The sequence below is a fragment of the Clarias gariepinus genome, chromosome 25 (assembly GCF_024256425.1).
Source record: "Clarias gariepinus isolate MV-2021 ecotype Netherlands chromosome 25, CGAR_prim_01v2, whole genome shotgun sequence".
Classification (NCBI taxonomy): domain Eukaryota; kingdom Metazoa; phylum Chordata; class Actinopteri; order Siluriformes; family Clariidae; genus Clarias; species Clarias gariepinus.
The window spans coordinates 23,667,732-23,683,610 of NC_071124.1; the positions used below are offsets into that span (position 1 = coordinate 23,667,732).

The window sequence follows — 15,879 nt, forward strand, 5'->3', positions numbered from 1 at the left end:
ATATGCAAATGAAACACTGTCAAAGCAACACTAATTCACAATAGAAAGGGGCGGATATGGCGTCTAGCTGAAGGTTCATTTTTGCGCGTGTGAAATAACATAATGTGCTCGTGAGCATGTCTTACGCGCTCATGACTTTTGACATAAATCTGACGCCATAGGCGGAGCGTGAAAGATTGAAGGATTGTCATTTGAATATCTGTGAGATCTGCATTTTTGTTGTAATTTTTTTAAAGGCATAGCAGTATCCTACTGAACCTACCAGGCAAAATCCAAAAGGAAAAATTTAAAGGAAATGAAAAAGTGCATTTTTCAGAAAAAAAACATCTGTGATTTTTAATTAAACAAACAAGAAATAGAAGGTAAAAAGGAAAAAAGGTTAAAAAAAATTTTAAAAAGGTGTGTAGGAAAAGACTAAATCTGTTCTGCAGGATTGTTAACCAGACCCGTGATCTCGCTGTTCACAGATAACCAGTCGAGTGTGAAAGTTTGCTTTATACGCAGCTGTGAAAGGTCGAGGTTCCTCTTACCTCACCGGTAATAAATACATAAAGCTAGACCAGGGTTTCATAAACACCCTTTTTTTTTTAACTCTTCCCCGCTTAACACTTAAACACTTTTTTTAATGTTTAACAAGTGAAAAAAAAGGCAGAAATTCAGGAAGAACTTTTATTTATACACAAACTCAATAGAAAAAAATGTCTGCATGGACCTAAAAGTTCAAACACAAGATTTTATAAATAACCTTCAAGTCGTGTAAAGTTTAGTTTTAATGAAAAATAATAAGTCAATAATGATTTTTTAGTATTAACAGCTTAACTAATGTTCGATAGTGTTTTCATAAAAAGAATATAAATTATATTGGATTTTTAAATGTCTCTTATTTCAGGCCGTGCTGCGTTTCTCGGTGTCTCCTCAGGTCCACCTTGCGCTGGAAGCCTTTGCCGCACGAGTCGCAGCCGAACGGTTTGAAGCCGGTGTGTTTGCGGCTGTGTGTGATGAGGTTGGAGCTCTGACTGAAGGCTTTTCCACACACTTGACATTTGTGCGGCTTTTCTCCTGAAAATGTGATCGATACGAATTAAACGTGGTACATTTTATATATGTATAATACAATAATGCATTCCTCCATCCTTTCTCTAGACCGCTTATGTATGGTTAAGGGTGGGGGGTTTGACTTGGCGCATGATGCAGGGTACTTTCTGCCAACGACCATACACTATGAGACACTCATGGACCCCCCCAAACCTCGAGGTGTGAGATGACAAAGCTAACCAATAAGCCACCGTGCTGGTTAATACTCTAATCAAGCATTTAATATAGTCACAATACATGGAATAAAACACGTCATGCGCTGTTGGTGACACAGTGTCTTCGTGGTTAGCACTGTTGCCAGGGTTCGATTCCCGCGTTCGGTCTGTGCATGGAGTTCCCATGTTTTCTTCATAATCCAGTTTCCTCCCACAGTCCAAAAACATTTAGGTAAGACTAACTGGCGTTCCCAATTTGAATGTTTTGAATATCCATGGACCCTAGTTGGATGGATGGACATTGTGCTGCTATAGGAAAATAATCAACATCAGACTGGTCCATAACTCTACAACTGATTTTTCTATAGCAGCATATTTATTCCTTTCACACCAGAGCAATATGCCAATTTTTATGAATAAACGAATCATTAGTATCATTAGTAGTACACTCGGGTCTATCTGTTACTAGTTTATTTCCCATGATTCAGTAATTGAAATGATTGATAATGTTACCTGTGTGGATGAAGGTGTGTTTCTTCATGTCGGATTTCTGGTGGAATCTCTTGCCGCAGTACTGGCAGGGGTACGGCCGCGTGTCCGAGTGGATCAACAGGTGTGTGGACAGGGTGGACGACCGCTTGAAGCTTTTCCCGCAGATTTTACAGCTGAAAATCCTCTCCTGTCAATACATACAGATATTACTCCATGGTTTTAGGTGAACGTTTTTAGCATTTAAATCGATCAATACCTTGCTCAAATTTAAAGGGTTATGAACCCAAAACTCAATGATCCTACTCCTATTAACACACACCATCATCATAAGGGGATCTTTAATTAAAGGGATACTTTAATGTACATAGTTCCATCCTTTCCTCCAAGACATTTGTGTTTGGTGTTTAGTGTTTGCTTCTTGAGATTTTATGGAAAAGCACCACGTAACATGAAAACATTCCAGCCAATCAGGTTGCAGCTTAGATAACCAAGGAAATCCAACATTGTCTCAAAAAACTGTTGATTTAGTGAGCAAATAGAAGATATATAATATAAGGTATTTCACTATCAGTATTGTATTGTTAAAGTATAGAGATATTGTATATTATATATTAATATATAGTTATATATTATATGATATATCTTTACATTTATTTATATTTCTCAGGTAACAATTACATTTTGCACATTCTGTGTAATTTATATATTTTTATATATTTCTATTTAACTTTTCTAAATATGTAAATTACATCCCAAATAATAATAAAAAAAAAAATATTCAAAAATTATTTACTTTGCATTGTTTTAGTGCAATTTTCCTTTTATTGTAGTAAAAGCTTTCTATTCTATCTATTCAATTCAGGTCGCAGACATTTAAGAATTTTACTGCGTATTATACTGTGTATGGTTGTGTACGAGACATATAAACTTTGGACTTGATTTTGAATTTGGATTTATTTGTTTATTTTTGGAACATCCATAGTCATCTGATGAAGAACTCATCTTCAATGCTAAATTTCGAACAAGCCTCCCCTTCCTCATCATTACGTACTGTAGGATTTAAACAAAGCTGGTCAGCCTGTACTAGCTAGGCCAGGCTAATGTTGTTATTCAGACTGCACCATTTACGTAAATGTAAAATTCTACCATGGTAGCAGACTTAATGTTCTTCTCTGTAGGCTCCGCCTCCCAATAATTGTTGGTAAAATTATGGCAGAAATCAGGATGACCGTAAATGAGAATGAAATGTAACATTAAAATGTAAATGCCTAAATTAATATGGACTTCAATTTTACAAATAAATAAATAAAACAAAAAATTGCTGCTATTAAAAATTTCCAAAGCAACTGTATAAAGATTTAAATAACTTATGTTTTCAGGTCATCTTTAGCATTATTTGAAAGATCAAGCGCCCACACTTTTCTGCTGAATCACATGACACATACCAAGCTAGCTTTTTTAAATAAATATGTATTGTTTTTGCTATTGTTTTTTTTTTTGTTTTTTTGGATTAGTGTATTGGATATACCACACTACGTCAATCTTCCCAATTTGGTGAAAAAAAAAAAAAAAAAATGTTGAGCAATACACAGTAATGCTGTGTATACCATAATATATACATATACACATACTTGTGAGTGGACGACTTTGTGCTGTTCCAGACTGACGGCGTGACCGAACGTTTTCCCGCACAGCTCACACGCGAAAGGCCTCGTGCCGCTGTGTGAGCGCCGGGCGTGGACCTCTAAGCCATGAGGCGTGGAAAACACCTGGATCAGATTTAAGACAAACATCAGATTTGCTGCTGAAATGGAAAAACGCAAACAATAACCGAAACTTCTGTTTGGAAAACCTGATTACCTTAGTGCACTTGACACACTTGTAAGAGCCGCTGATCTGCAGCCGTGTGCACAAGACGTCCGAATGAGATTTGATCTCGGCGTTCTCTTGGATGGTCTTGAACTCGGAGTAATATCCTCGTGTATGGCTCTTCAGCAGGTCCTTAGCCAGGGAACTGTACTCCTCCTGAGAAAAGCTTCTGAACGCGGACTGACTGGAGAAGAAGGCGTTGGCGATCCTCTGCGTGGAGCCGTAAACGCCGACGGAAGGCGTCTCACGTGTCACGTGGCTCCGCTGAAACGGTCTAACGAGGCGCCTGAGCTCCGAGCGGGGGTGAGTCCAGGCGCAGGGGCGAAAGGTCAGGTCGAAAGGTTGGATATCATCCGGTGATGATAAGGGATATCCATCCACATCTGTACAGACAGCATGTTATTAGAATGTTAATACTGTAATAATAGTGTTTTAAGAAATATCACACTGGAGAAGTACTGTTGCACTTATTATCGGCACTGCCTCAGCCGTGCTGATATTCAGCACAACACCACGACCCCGAGTGTGATATTGCTTTTATACATAAGTTTCACCAACCATTTATTGTCAAAAGATTATGATTTGGTTCTTCATTAATTAGTTACTTTGCTGCGCCAAGACATATCCTGACGGAACCTGACGGAGCTGGAGACCGACATTAAGTGTAATTTACGGGTGGAAATAGTTTAAAACTCTTACTGGTACTATGTAGTCAAAAGGTGAGGTGTGTTTAAGATGCCACTACGTTATCAGAGGTTTCATGCCGAGTGATACATATAGTTAAATGTTACCGTCTATTATCACTATTTGGGGAACACCTCTCGTCCAATCAGATTGTTCGGTATACAACTAACCGTTGTATAATATCAGTTAATGAAGTGATGAATGACTTGGTGTCATGTCAGTGTATGGTAGATGGTAGATCCTCCACTTAAATGGATTTAAAAGCATGTGTATTCATTTAAATGGTGAGTACGAAGGATTTATTTAACATATATGGAAAGAGTCTCCAGTGTGATTGTCAGAAGCTGTTCATAGCTGCTATAACATATTTAAATGTATTTTATTTTTAAATCATTTATATTATTTTATTATTTCTACAGGAAGTCAGATTTTCTGCTGAATTCCTTCTCACTATGAGCTTATACATTTAAGAGACTGAGCGCTAACTCGGATTAGACGGACGTTCACACTGAGCAGGTTTGTGGTGGATCTCGTTGTGTACGAGTCGGGTTTGTGTACCTGGAGAAGAAGATGCAGATCTGGGTCTCCACACAGAGTCCTCGTACTCCGCGGGCGGATCACACACACTTCCCTCACAGCTGAGAGGAGAGTGTTGAGATTTATGTTCAGCCGTACACACCGCGCTGCCTTCAGGTGAGCATCGACCTGCACTTTTATTCACCTCCTCACCGCAGTCAGACTCGGCCTGGATCTCTGCGCATTTACAAGTGTGCAATAAAAAGGTTGAAAAGTCATAAAACTGTTATTTATTTATTTATTTATGTTTTTGCACACGGTCTACATTCTGGAACTTATCTCATTGTTCTGCATCATGAAATAGAAAAAAACATTGTTTGGGTTGTTTCTTTTTAGATGAGATTTTAATTGGCTTAAAATTTGCTAAGTTTGGTAAATTAGCCAAATTATCTTGTAACTTAGCTTGTTACATTAGTAGTTTCCCAAATTAGCTTGTTACATGAGTTACCCAGCCATGTTTTGTAAATTGGCTAACTTTGCTAGCTTGCTAGTTTTGTTTTTCAAGTGACCTTAGCAAATGAGCTAGCTACATTTTGGAAAATTAGCTCGGTTATTATGCTAGCTAGCATTGTTTTGTTTTAAATGTAGTGATTTAGCATTGTTTTAAGAATGTTTTTTTAAGCCATAGCTAACTGGCTAAGTTGAATTCTATGTTTGTCTAAGTTTGAGCTAGCATAAAATTTACTGGTATAACTAGCTTGTCCTAAATGGAGTATGCATGATGAAACTGTGCTCTTTGTCAGATACAAACTTTTGAACATGTTTAAGTGTTTTTAAAGTGTTTTCTCTCAGGGTTTCTGCTTTCATACAACTTTTACCATACAAAATTATATTGTACTTTTTCACTACTGGTTAAAGCATGAGCTCCCAACTTTAGTCATGAATAAAGTATACTTGTGATGTTGCTACAGTAGTTTGCCTATAAAGTTTTGTTGCTAACTGAGCTAAAGAATGCTTTTAGCTACAAGTTTAGCATTGTTACAGCTGTACATTTACCTCATCACGGTCCCGCTGACGTGACATCTGACACTTTTAACTAGACTTGAAACTAAATGTGGCCAATTTCTGACACGGAGATATGGTTTTCTAATAGAAGATTAATTTGACATTTATGGAAGGAGTCTCCAGTTTCAGTGCGTTGTGAGCTGTAACTATAAGCTTTCAGACTTCGATAAACATCTAAACATATATTATCATCTTGTGAAGATTCACACACAATCATGTCTCGAATGATTTTTGTGAAAGAAGTGAAACTTGGTGGCTAAACTTTTAACAATCATACCTGTGAAGGTGTGTGTCAGTAAAGCGTCCAGTCGGATGTAGTCGTCCTCAAGGCTGCGAGGTTGGTGGTAGCTGTGAGCACGTTTGCTCTTGACTAAAAATGATCTCGGCATGTTCGCACTCAGGGTCTAGAGAGATCTTTAAAAAGAGTAAAAAACAATAATCAATAATCTTTGGTCCAAGCACTTTAATAGTTGTTGTTGTTGCAGAACATTTAGATTTATAATCTCTGAGTTGAAACCTTGTGGGTCTCTGTATCTGTCCGAGCTTCAGGTGAAACTTTATCACCTGCGCATCAATGATGCAGACGCACACCAGCGACAGGACACACAACAGACTGCTAACGATGCCGCAGGTACTCCATTACACTCTCGGTATAATAGTCTCATTAATAGTTAATACTTAATTAGAGGCTAGTGTTCATAAGGAAAACCTTCATAAGATGTACGTGAACCTACATGAACCTGAAATAAACTGACACAAACAGCTTATATGAACCTTATCCTGACATTAACATACATAAACCGACATAATACTTAATATTTAATACTTCATTCTGTTCATAAGAAAAACTTTCATAAAAGTACACAAACCTACATGCATTTAAAATAGAACAGATCTGAGTGAAAAACTTGTAAACCTGCTATAAACCTATATGACAAAAACAAAACTATAAAGTCCGAAACAAAGTCAGTATTTGGTGCGACAACACGTTAAGGATTCTTTAGTCTCTTATACAATATTTTTTAAGGAAATTAGCTACCAAGTTTTACTGAGCACTCTGCAGAACCACCAACAGTTCCTCTGAGGACTTGGACTGTCGCACCTGCTTCTTTTTGGCTTGCAAAACCCGGCAGCTTCCGTTTTGTTTTGTTTTTTGTCTTTTTTTCCTCTTCGGTGCGCAAGTATTTTTTTTTATAATTTTAATTTTGTGTTGGAATACTAAGGATCGGAAATCAGAATTGTTTTTTCGCAGAAATAAAGTTCTGAAGTAAAACGAAATAAAAAATTCATGAGAAAGTTTGTACTGTACTAAAAAAAAAAACACCTGGTTCCCAAGACCTTAGCGTAGTAGCGTGCATAAACTTGACACAACCTGGCTGAAACAGATAATGAATAAATCTACTTATTTTAGTATGATGTAGGTAAAATGTTCAGCAGAATTAAATATAAAAAATTAAATATAAAAGCTATGCATGATGTAATACATACATACATAATACAACTAAAATTAAAAAAAAACTAAACCTTTTTTCAAAATTAAACACAAAATGTAAACCCAATTGGCTGTAAATTTTTCGAAATCATGTAGAAATAATTCCAGCTCTGATTATAAGTCCAATTTTACTAAAGATTAAAATGAAGAGAACCATATTTGTTCATGTTTTAACTCAAATATTCTGACTGTTTTGGGGTTTTTATTGAAGCTTTTATAAAAACATGATGTGAGAAGTTTAATGAAATTAAATTCTGATTGTCTTATTTTATTCAAAAGGTCTAAGAACTCTTTAGAGACCCAGATCTGTGTAACATACAGTACATCAACTACGTCACATCTTGGTTAAGTCACATATTATTTACAACTGCAAATGTTTTGAACCCCACACACCCACACCCACACACACACACACACGAGTCTACCATTAAATAAATTTGCAATATCTCATCCAAAATAAACAGACAGTGCTTGATTGTCAGATGTTCGGTTTGGGGCAAATTGGCCTCAATAAAATCATTGCTCGTTTTACCTTGAGCTCAAGGTCTAACAGGAAGATAGAGAGGATTTCAATAAATGTGAGAAAAAAGTTTGATGTAGCAGCTGGGATGTGGGAAAGTGTACGTATACAAACACACACACACACACTCTCTCTCTCGCTCTCTTTTTATCACAAACACACAGTAAATAATTATAAAATAAGTATAATTTAACAATAAACACATTTACACAACACTTCTTATTTCAGCACTACTGTTTTTTTCACTTCTGGGTGAATACTTTACTATTCTGACAAATCACACACACTTCACACTTGATCAGATATGAAGGTGAAAATGCATTTCAACATGTTATAGGACATAGATTTGCACGTAAACACAAGACATCACGTGAGCTGTCTGGGAAAAAAATCACATGTATCTTACGCATGCCTTAAAAAAATGCAAGACCCACTAGGTGTGACAATTCATCATGCAATTGAATAGTGTGTAGGAATAAAATAAAAAATAAAAATGAAATAAAATAAATCATGTAAAAATAAAAAGATTTGAAAATTTGCATGGAGGGTAAAATCACGTGAAAAAAACATGTGCATGATTTAAAAAATGAGACAAATATATAAATGTGTGGAAATAAAAACCCATGTCAAAAATATGTAAAAATGCATGCATTACTTAAGGAAAGGAGTTTTAAAAAATCTTTTGATTTAACAAAATTATTTTACAAAAAATTAATAAATAAAAACACAATCTACAAGTGCCAAAAAACATATACATGAAGTTTGTGTGCAATTTTCTCTAAGAGAAGCTCTAAGAAATCATGTGCATACAGATCAAGATCTTCAGTTGGAAATCTGTGATCTTTGTAAAATTAAAGTTGCCTGATCTCATGTGATCTTCACACACAAGCCATACAATAATTTGCAAGTTTTATTCACCAAAACAAATAAACGTCTACAGAGCATTAGCTCTGCCACCACATCAGGGTTCAACCACTTGTTACAAACCACAGAAAAGCATCTCAAATCATGTAGAACCATAAAACTCTTAAAACACAAGCGGCACAGGTGCGTGCCGGCAGCACAGCACAGGTCACTCACTCACTCACAAACTCACTCAATCACTCATCCTATATTTAGGGTCGCAGGGCCTGGAGACTATCCCAGGAGGCTTATTGCACGAGGCAGGGTACACCCTGGACAGGGTGCAAATTCATCGCAGGGCACACACACATACACTCACACACTCATTCACACACTACTGTTTATTTGGGAACGCCAGTTAGCATAACCTGCACATCTCTGGATTGTGGGAGGACCCGAAGTACCCAGAGGAAACCCACCAAGCATGGGGAGAACATGCAAACTCCATGCACAAAGAGACGGGAATCAGGCCTGGCCGGGAATTGATCATTACTTTTATGACATGTTAATTGTACCACTACCTGAACTCTCAAAATGAGCTTTTTTTTACAAAAAAAATAGAAACAACCAAAAACAACAATAAAAACACCTGATCTTGTGTATATATCAGTGTTTCTTTGCTTATGTACCCTTTTTTTTTTTGCTTAGTCACTCAGTTTGCGTTGTTGGATAAAATGAACTAAAATTCAGGTCATCATTGCCTAAGTTGTGCTAAAAAAAAGGATCTGTCACTCTATACTGAACAATCCTGATCCCTACAGTATATATGTTTATTAAAAAAAAAAAAAAACTAAACAGCAAAAACAATAGAGTTTTAAGGGCTACAGAGGGCCTATACAGGAGGTGACAGCAGGTTCCACTTGTGTCAGCCAAGACCAGGAATCTCAGAACAGCTATGACTGGACAGAGGGAAAATTTCCCTTTTTTCAATTTTTTTTAACCTGCATGTATAGTGAAATAGCTTTCTGTGCTTTTTGTCTGTTTGTTTGTTTTTCTGAAAACTTTGTGTTTTATGCATCTGTGTTCTAACTGTTACTACATCCAACATCTCCTACTGTATGTGCACTGAAGCAAAGTAAAGTTACTTCCTGGATTCCTCTTCAATATGGGAATAGTAATAATAAGAACAAGAAGCAGAAACAGATGATAGACAGATAATAAATAAATAAATACTTATTGTATTACACTGCAACTTAAATAATAATGGAATTACCAACTTGAACTGCAACCTACCTCTTAGTGTTTATGCAAATGTACAGTATGATCATAACTCTTTCAAATACAACAGTACTGTATGAGAGAGTTGACTGGACACTTTGACAAGTTATTTGCACTCTTGTTTGCTGTGATGGACAGATGATCATGCAATTATTAGAACTGGTCATATACATCATGACAAAATGAATCTCGTGCAGTTAATAAATAATGCTAATTAATATTAATAATGTTAGTAATAACTAAAAAAAATACATGCAACCATACTAGAAGTTTGATCTCTGCGTTAATGCATGAATAAAGTAGACTTTATAAATGTGCATTTGCTCTGGTGTGTGTGCATTTGTACTTATAAAGTGCATGTGGGTGTGAATAAGTGAGTATAAGTGTGTGTACGTATGTAAAAGTGTGTGTACGTGTGCGTGCTCCCACCTGTTGCCTCTGCGCGCGCGCGTGGTGCTCCTGCTCCGAGTGCGCTGTTACTGCTGCTGCTCGTGCTGCTCCCCGCGCGCGCTTTAAATACCCGCGGCTCAACTTCCTGGAGGAGGTTTAAAAGCCCCAAAGCTGCAGATCTGCAGGTACACACACACAACACACACGCGCGCGCGCGCGCGTGGTCCAGTGGGTGAGGATCTGCATGCTATAAACTGCTGTCCCGTTATAGATGCATGTGATTATATGGAGACGCCTCGTGCTATAATCATCCTCAATCACATCATGATATATATTAAACCTCGTGCACAGGAAGATTCTCATATTTGGCCCTTGTAGGATTACATGCAATTATTTTAGCAGGAATAAAATAAAAAAAAAGGACTGTACATATGCATGGAGTAAATGAGTTCCTCCTGGGTTCTGCAGCCCACAATCTGGTGCCTTCAGGGATTATTTTTAATCCCTGTACACTTTTAGGAAGCAATGTTTCATCCAGAACCCTGTGTTAGAGCCCTACGACACTTTTTAGGGGGGGGGGGGGAAGAGGAAATCATGTAGATTTTTTCATCTGAAAAGTTCCAACCAAAAAGAAAATGTTCTTGGGTTTTGGTTTGGTGAAGGTCCTGGATGAAATAGGGTTCCATCTGCCATCTATGGGAACTTTTAATGATTCTAGATGGTTTTCCTTACAATATACGATATACAAAGATACAATCTACGTAAATAATAGAAAGGTTTTTATCTGTATCATTGATCAGAACTGGCTTTTTCAATTATATCTTTAGGTTTTAAACATCAGAGGACCAGAAACCAGTCTCAGAAAATGTTCTGTCTGTCTGTATGTCTGTCCAGACAGATTTTATCACAGCATCACGCAAAACTGTCTAAACAGAATTTAAGGAAACTTTTACAGTACTTAGATATCTGCCTGAAGTTTAACCTGCAAATCTGAATGTAGAGTAAAAGTGATGTTATGAACAGTTATGTTTCAGATTTAATAATCTACTGTAAAATAATCTACTAATGCGCTACTGTCTTAATGTAAACAAACACCTGCACCAATAGATATTAATTAGAAAAGATAAAGTGAATATTTTTACTGGGATTAGTTCATATTTTCACTTCGGCTGAAATAACAGCGCTGAAGTGGTATAAGTGAATTTTAACATGCTGGAGTGGTTTTAAGACAAAACTTCATCTTTATCCTTTGATCTACTTTTTCCATTTCTCATCTGTGATTCACTCTCCGATTACCGAACAGGGAGTGTATTTGTCTGAGCACCAAAGAAGGACAACTTAGTGTAAACAAGGCGTAAGATACTCAACCTTACAGAATGGGATTTCTTTGTATTAATAAGTTAGACAGAGAGTTCTGCTGTACAGAGAGACACACAGACATGGACGTGGGCTTCAACCTCAAATAATAATCATAATAATAATAATAATAATAATATCACTGATTACATTAAAGATCAGCAGATTATTTTTAAGTTTGAACTTGTAACTATTTCTAAAAACTCTTTTTACAGGTACTAACGGATACTGTACGCTAGTTATTCACATTTCTGGGATCTATCCAGTGCCCTAAATGGTTTAAGGTCCAGTAAGATGTCTTTGGAAAGCTAGAAGTTTTTCATATAAAATGTTTTGCCATTATACAATATATATATATACCTACTGTAGCACCATCTGGGAAACATTACTAGTTCTATATAGAGCAATACATCTAGAAAACCATGGGAAAGTTATTAAGAGGCGTAATTTCTGCACCAAATAAAAGTTCTATTTAGTGCAACAAATCATTACTTACTTACTTAATCTGTTTGGGATTGCAATTATAGAACCTTTAACAGGTTCTATGTGGTTTTCAATAAGCTAGAACTTTACCATATGGACACGAAAAGTTCCACAAAGTGCACAGCAAAGACTTTATACCTCTGTGAAGATTTGGTTTTCTATTTAGCAGAGGTTTCAAAAAGTGTAACATTTGCTCACAATAATTTTTCCAGGATTTGAAAAATAATCTAGCACACTTTAGGAACGCTTGTGCTTTAGATTTTTTTTTTCTATGTAGAACATTTTCAGAAAGCTAGAATTCTTGCTTTTTTAAAAATTATTATTACAGACACTTTTTATGTGTCGATGAGAAAGCTGTACATTTCTCTTCAGAAGCTCGAACCCATAAAGCGTCTGTATACTAATGTATATACACAGTAGATAGACAGATAGATTGATACAGTAGATAGGCGGCACGGTGGTGTAGTGGTTAGCACTTTCGTCTTGCACCTCCAGAGTCCGGGTACGATTCCTGGCCAGGCTCGATTCCTGTCTCTGTGTGCATGGAGTTTGCATGTTCTCCCTGTGCTTGGTGGGTTTCCTCCGGGTACTCTGGTTCCCTCCCACAGTCCAAGGACCTGCAGATTAGGCGTTCCCAAATTGCCTATAGTGTGTGTGCCCTGCGATGTATTGGCACCTGTCGAGTGTGTACCCCTCCTTGTGCCCTAAGCCTCCTGGGATAGGCTCCAGGCCCCATGAGACGATGAGTGAGAAAGTGAGAACTCCATATAGATATATAGTTTACAAGAACTGCTTTAGATAATTAGAGAACCATTATATTGTTTTTACATTACAGTACTAAAACACAGGTTCCATTAAGCACCCTGAATAGTTAGGCTAGTTATAGACTTCTGGCTTGTTGCTTTAAAAGGTCCAATTAAAGCTGGAACCCTGAGAATAATCCACACTTCTGGAAAATAAAAGTTTCCACATTGAACATGTTTAGAAAGCTAGAGCCTTTACATGTTTTACCTGTAGATTCTGTATCTAGTACAGGTACCTGATGAAAGAAACGTTCCACCTATAGTGTGTTTAATACTTCTCGTCTTTTTCTTTTGCCTTTGCAGTCTGTGGTTGATTATTTTCCAGGAGCAGCATGCAGTAGTGGTAATGATAAATGAAAATAGGACTTGTGCTCTGGAATTCATGGAGAGTATTTAAGTTCTTGAGTAGATGTGATTGATCAGAAAAAGTCGAACTGGACCCGTGCATGTAAAAGCAGGATTTCAAACCAACGACAACAAGACACTGGGATACAAAACAATCAATTTGTTTTTTTATAAGTTTATGTGACACGCGTCAATAATAAAAACATACTTCTATAATCTCAATAAACACCAGACACTAGAAGAGACAAGGGTGTTAGTTAGAGCCGTCTACTCTCAGTGTCAGCAAGTGGGGATGTGGATGGACCTGGAGGAGACACACTAACGTTTATAATCTGTAACAAAGGAATTAATCATGCAAGATGATGCTACAGAACGGTTTTGCTCAAGATTTGCCCTGTGTTTCTGTATTTCTTGGGTTCTACAGACACAATCTGGTGCTTCAGCGATTATTTTGAATCTCTGTACACTTTTGGGAAACAATATTTCATCTAGCACCCTAAAGGAACCCGTGTAAGAGCCCTACAAATTAGGGGTTCACTTTTAAAGAGGATTGGCATGGAAGACTTTTAGGAAACAAACCTACCACTCTGTCTACTTGACTGAGCAAAGAAGCGCCGATATACAATAAGGTTTCATTTAGCAGCCATATAGGAACCCTTTATGGTTTTACACAGAGTACTAAAAGAACATTTCCTTTTTAAAAAAAGGAAGGAGGGAGTGATGGGTCCACATGGAACACCTTTAATAAACTAGGATCAGTTAAAATGTAAAAAAATATATATATACAGTGTTTGGTGTAAGACCCTGATTCAGAAAAAGTCCAGGTTAAATCTAGGGGCCCTAAAATGTTCATGTCCCTTTTGAGTGAACAGGTAACGGTTCTGTTAAAAAGGGATGAGAGGGGTAAGAATTGTGTCTCTCATTAGTTCAAAGTAAGTTTATCAGCCTTTGAAGTTAAACAATCTTTAGTTGTTGTCTAAAGATCACAGATCATGAAAGGCGAAACCAGGCTTTGATATGATATAATATGATATGATATAATATGATATGATATAATATGATATGATATGATATGATGGAAAAAGAAGGACAACAAAGTTGTGGGTGTGTAAGAAATGCACAAATGTGTTGCGAAGATGCTGGTGTAAAACCCTCCACCAAGCGGACAGCAAAGAGACAAGACAGGAACATATATGGTGATGACTGAGGAACCTAAAGCAAGCATGGTAATAGGGAGAGGTGAAACATGGTAATAGGGAGAGGTGAAACATGGTAATAGGGAGAGGGTAAGAGGGAAAGCCTCGTTACCCCAAGAAGGAAGTAAATAAAATAGGAAGCTGTAGATATTACATACGTGTATATATAACGACTGATTGGTCAGATGTGCAGGTGTTGCTTAATTTGCTAGAACAGGTTATATGAACAGAAAACACTAGAGATCACCCGATATACAATATCACGATACCTTGGTACCGATTTGATCTACAGTATATGGCAATTTTCTAAGCATAATTATTTTATAAATATCCTGATACAATATCATTGTTTTCAGGTTTTGTTACAATTCTAAACAAACTTAGCAAATAATTCTCTCCTAACGCACAGGATGCTGTGCATTCTGCCAATGAGTGAATAGTTTATAGTGCACCACCTGTAGGGTTATAGAGGAACTGCAGCACCTCAAATGCACACATACATAAATTTATAGCTCACTCACTTATCATTAGCTGCATGTCTTTGGATGGTAGGAGGAAACCAGAGGACTTGGAGGAAACCCACCAGGCACGGGGAGAACATGCAAACTCCATGCACACAGACCCCGAGGTGGGAATCGAACCCGGAACCTGGTGGTGCGAGGCGACAGCGATAACCACTATACCAATGTGCCGCATATACAAATTAAACAGCCAATTTATTTTGGAGTTACCGTTGCGATGCTACGCAAAAAGTACGGTGATACGCATTCGAACCGACTTCTTCTCTCATCTCTAACAGGTTCACACTGTTTCTATAGTAATATAGTGTAGACAACATGGAGAAGCACTGTAAGAAGGAGTCTCCAGCGTCAGAGATAAACCTCCAGGACAGGAGTTTTTTTCCACATCGTGGCTCCTCGATATAAAAACATGATAACCTGCGCTTCTGTCGTCTTCTTATCTTTAAGAGAAGGAATAAAGACATGCTGGTGGAGGGAGCGAGTGTTTATAGCTGCTATAACGCAGGTGAGAACAGGAAATAACTGGTTTTGCAAAATGTTCCACAACATTAAATGTAACTATAAAGCGAAAAACGTAGGCGAGATCATGTGGTGTAAGAGGTATAATAATAATCATTAATAAAACACTTAGCGATGCGATGTTACAGAAAACAAATGAGTCACTTCTGGGTTGCTAAAGTAACCGTCCCTCATCACACACACTTTAAATCGTTAAAGATTTTAGGGCTCAGAGCATTTTATCTATCATTTGTTTTCAGGTTTCATTCAAATAAACA

General features: G+C 37.2%; 1 protein-coding gene across 1 annotated transcript; it reads right to left on the bottom strand.

Moving 5' to 3' along the window:
* Window positions 1-718: 718 nt before the first annotated feature.
* On the bottom strand, window positions 719-10,488 carry gfi1aa (growth factor independent 1A transcription repressor a). The gene is made up of 7 exons (XM_053486890.1): window positions 10,439-10,488; window positions 6,154-6,290; window positions 4,854-5,048; window positions 3,603-3,994; window positions 3,374-3,511; window positions 1,764-1,929; window positions 719-1,059 (listed from the first exon to the last, which is right to left on the bottom strand). Exons 2-7 carry the CDS (start codon window positions 6,263-6,265, stop codon window positions 881-883), a joined length of 1,182 nt encoding a protein of 393 aa, XP_053342865.1. The 5' UTR covers window positions 6,266-6,290; window positions 10,439-10,488; the 3' UTR covers window positions 719-880.
* Between the last annotated feature and the right edge of the window lie 5,391 nt (window positions 10,489-15,879).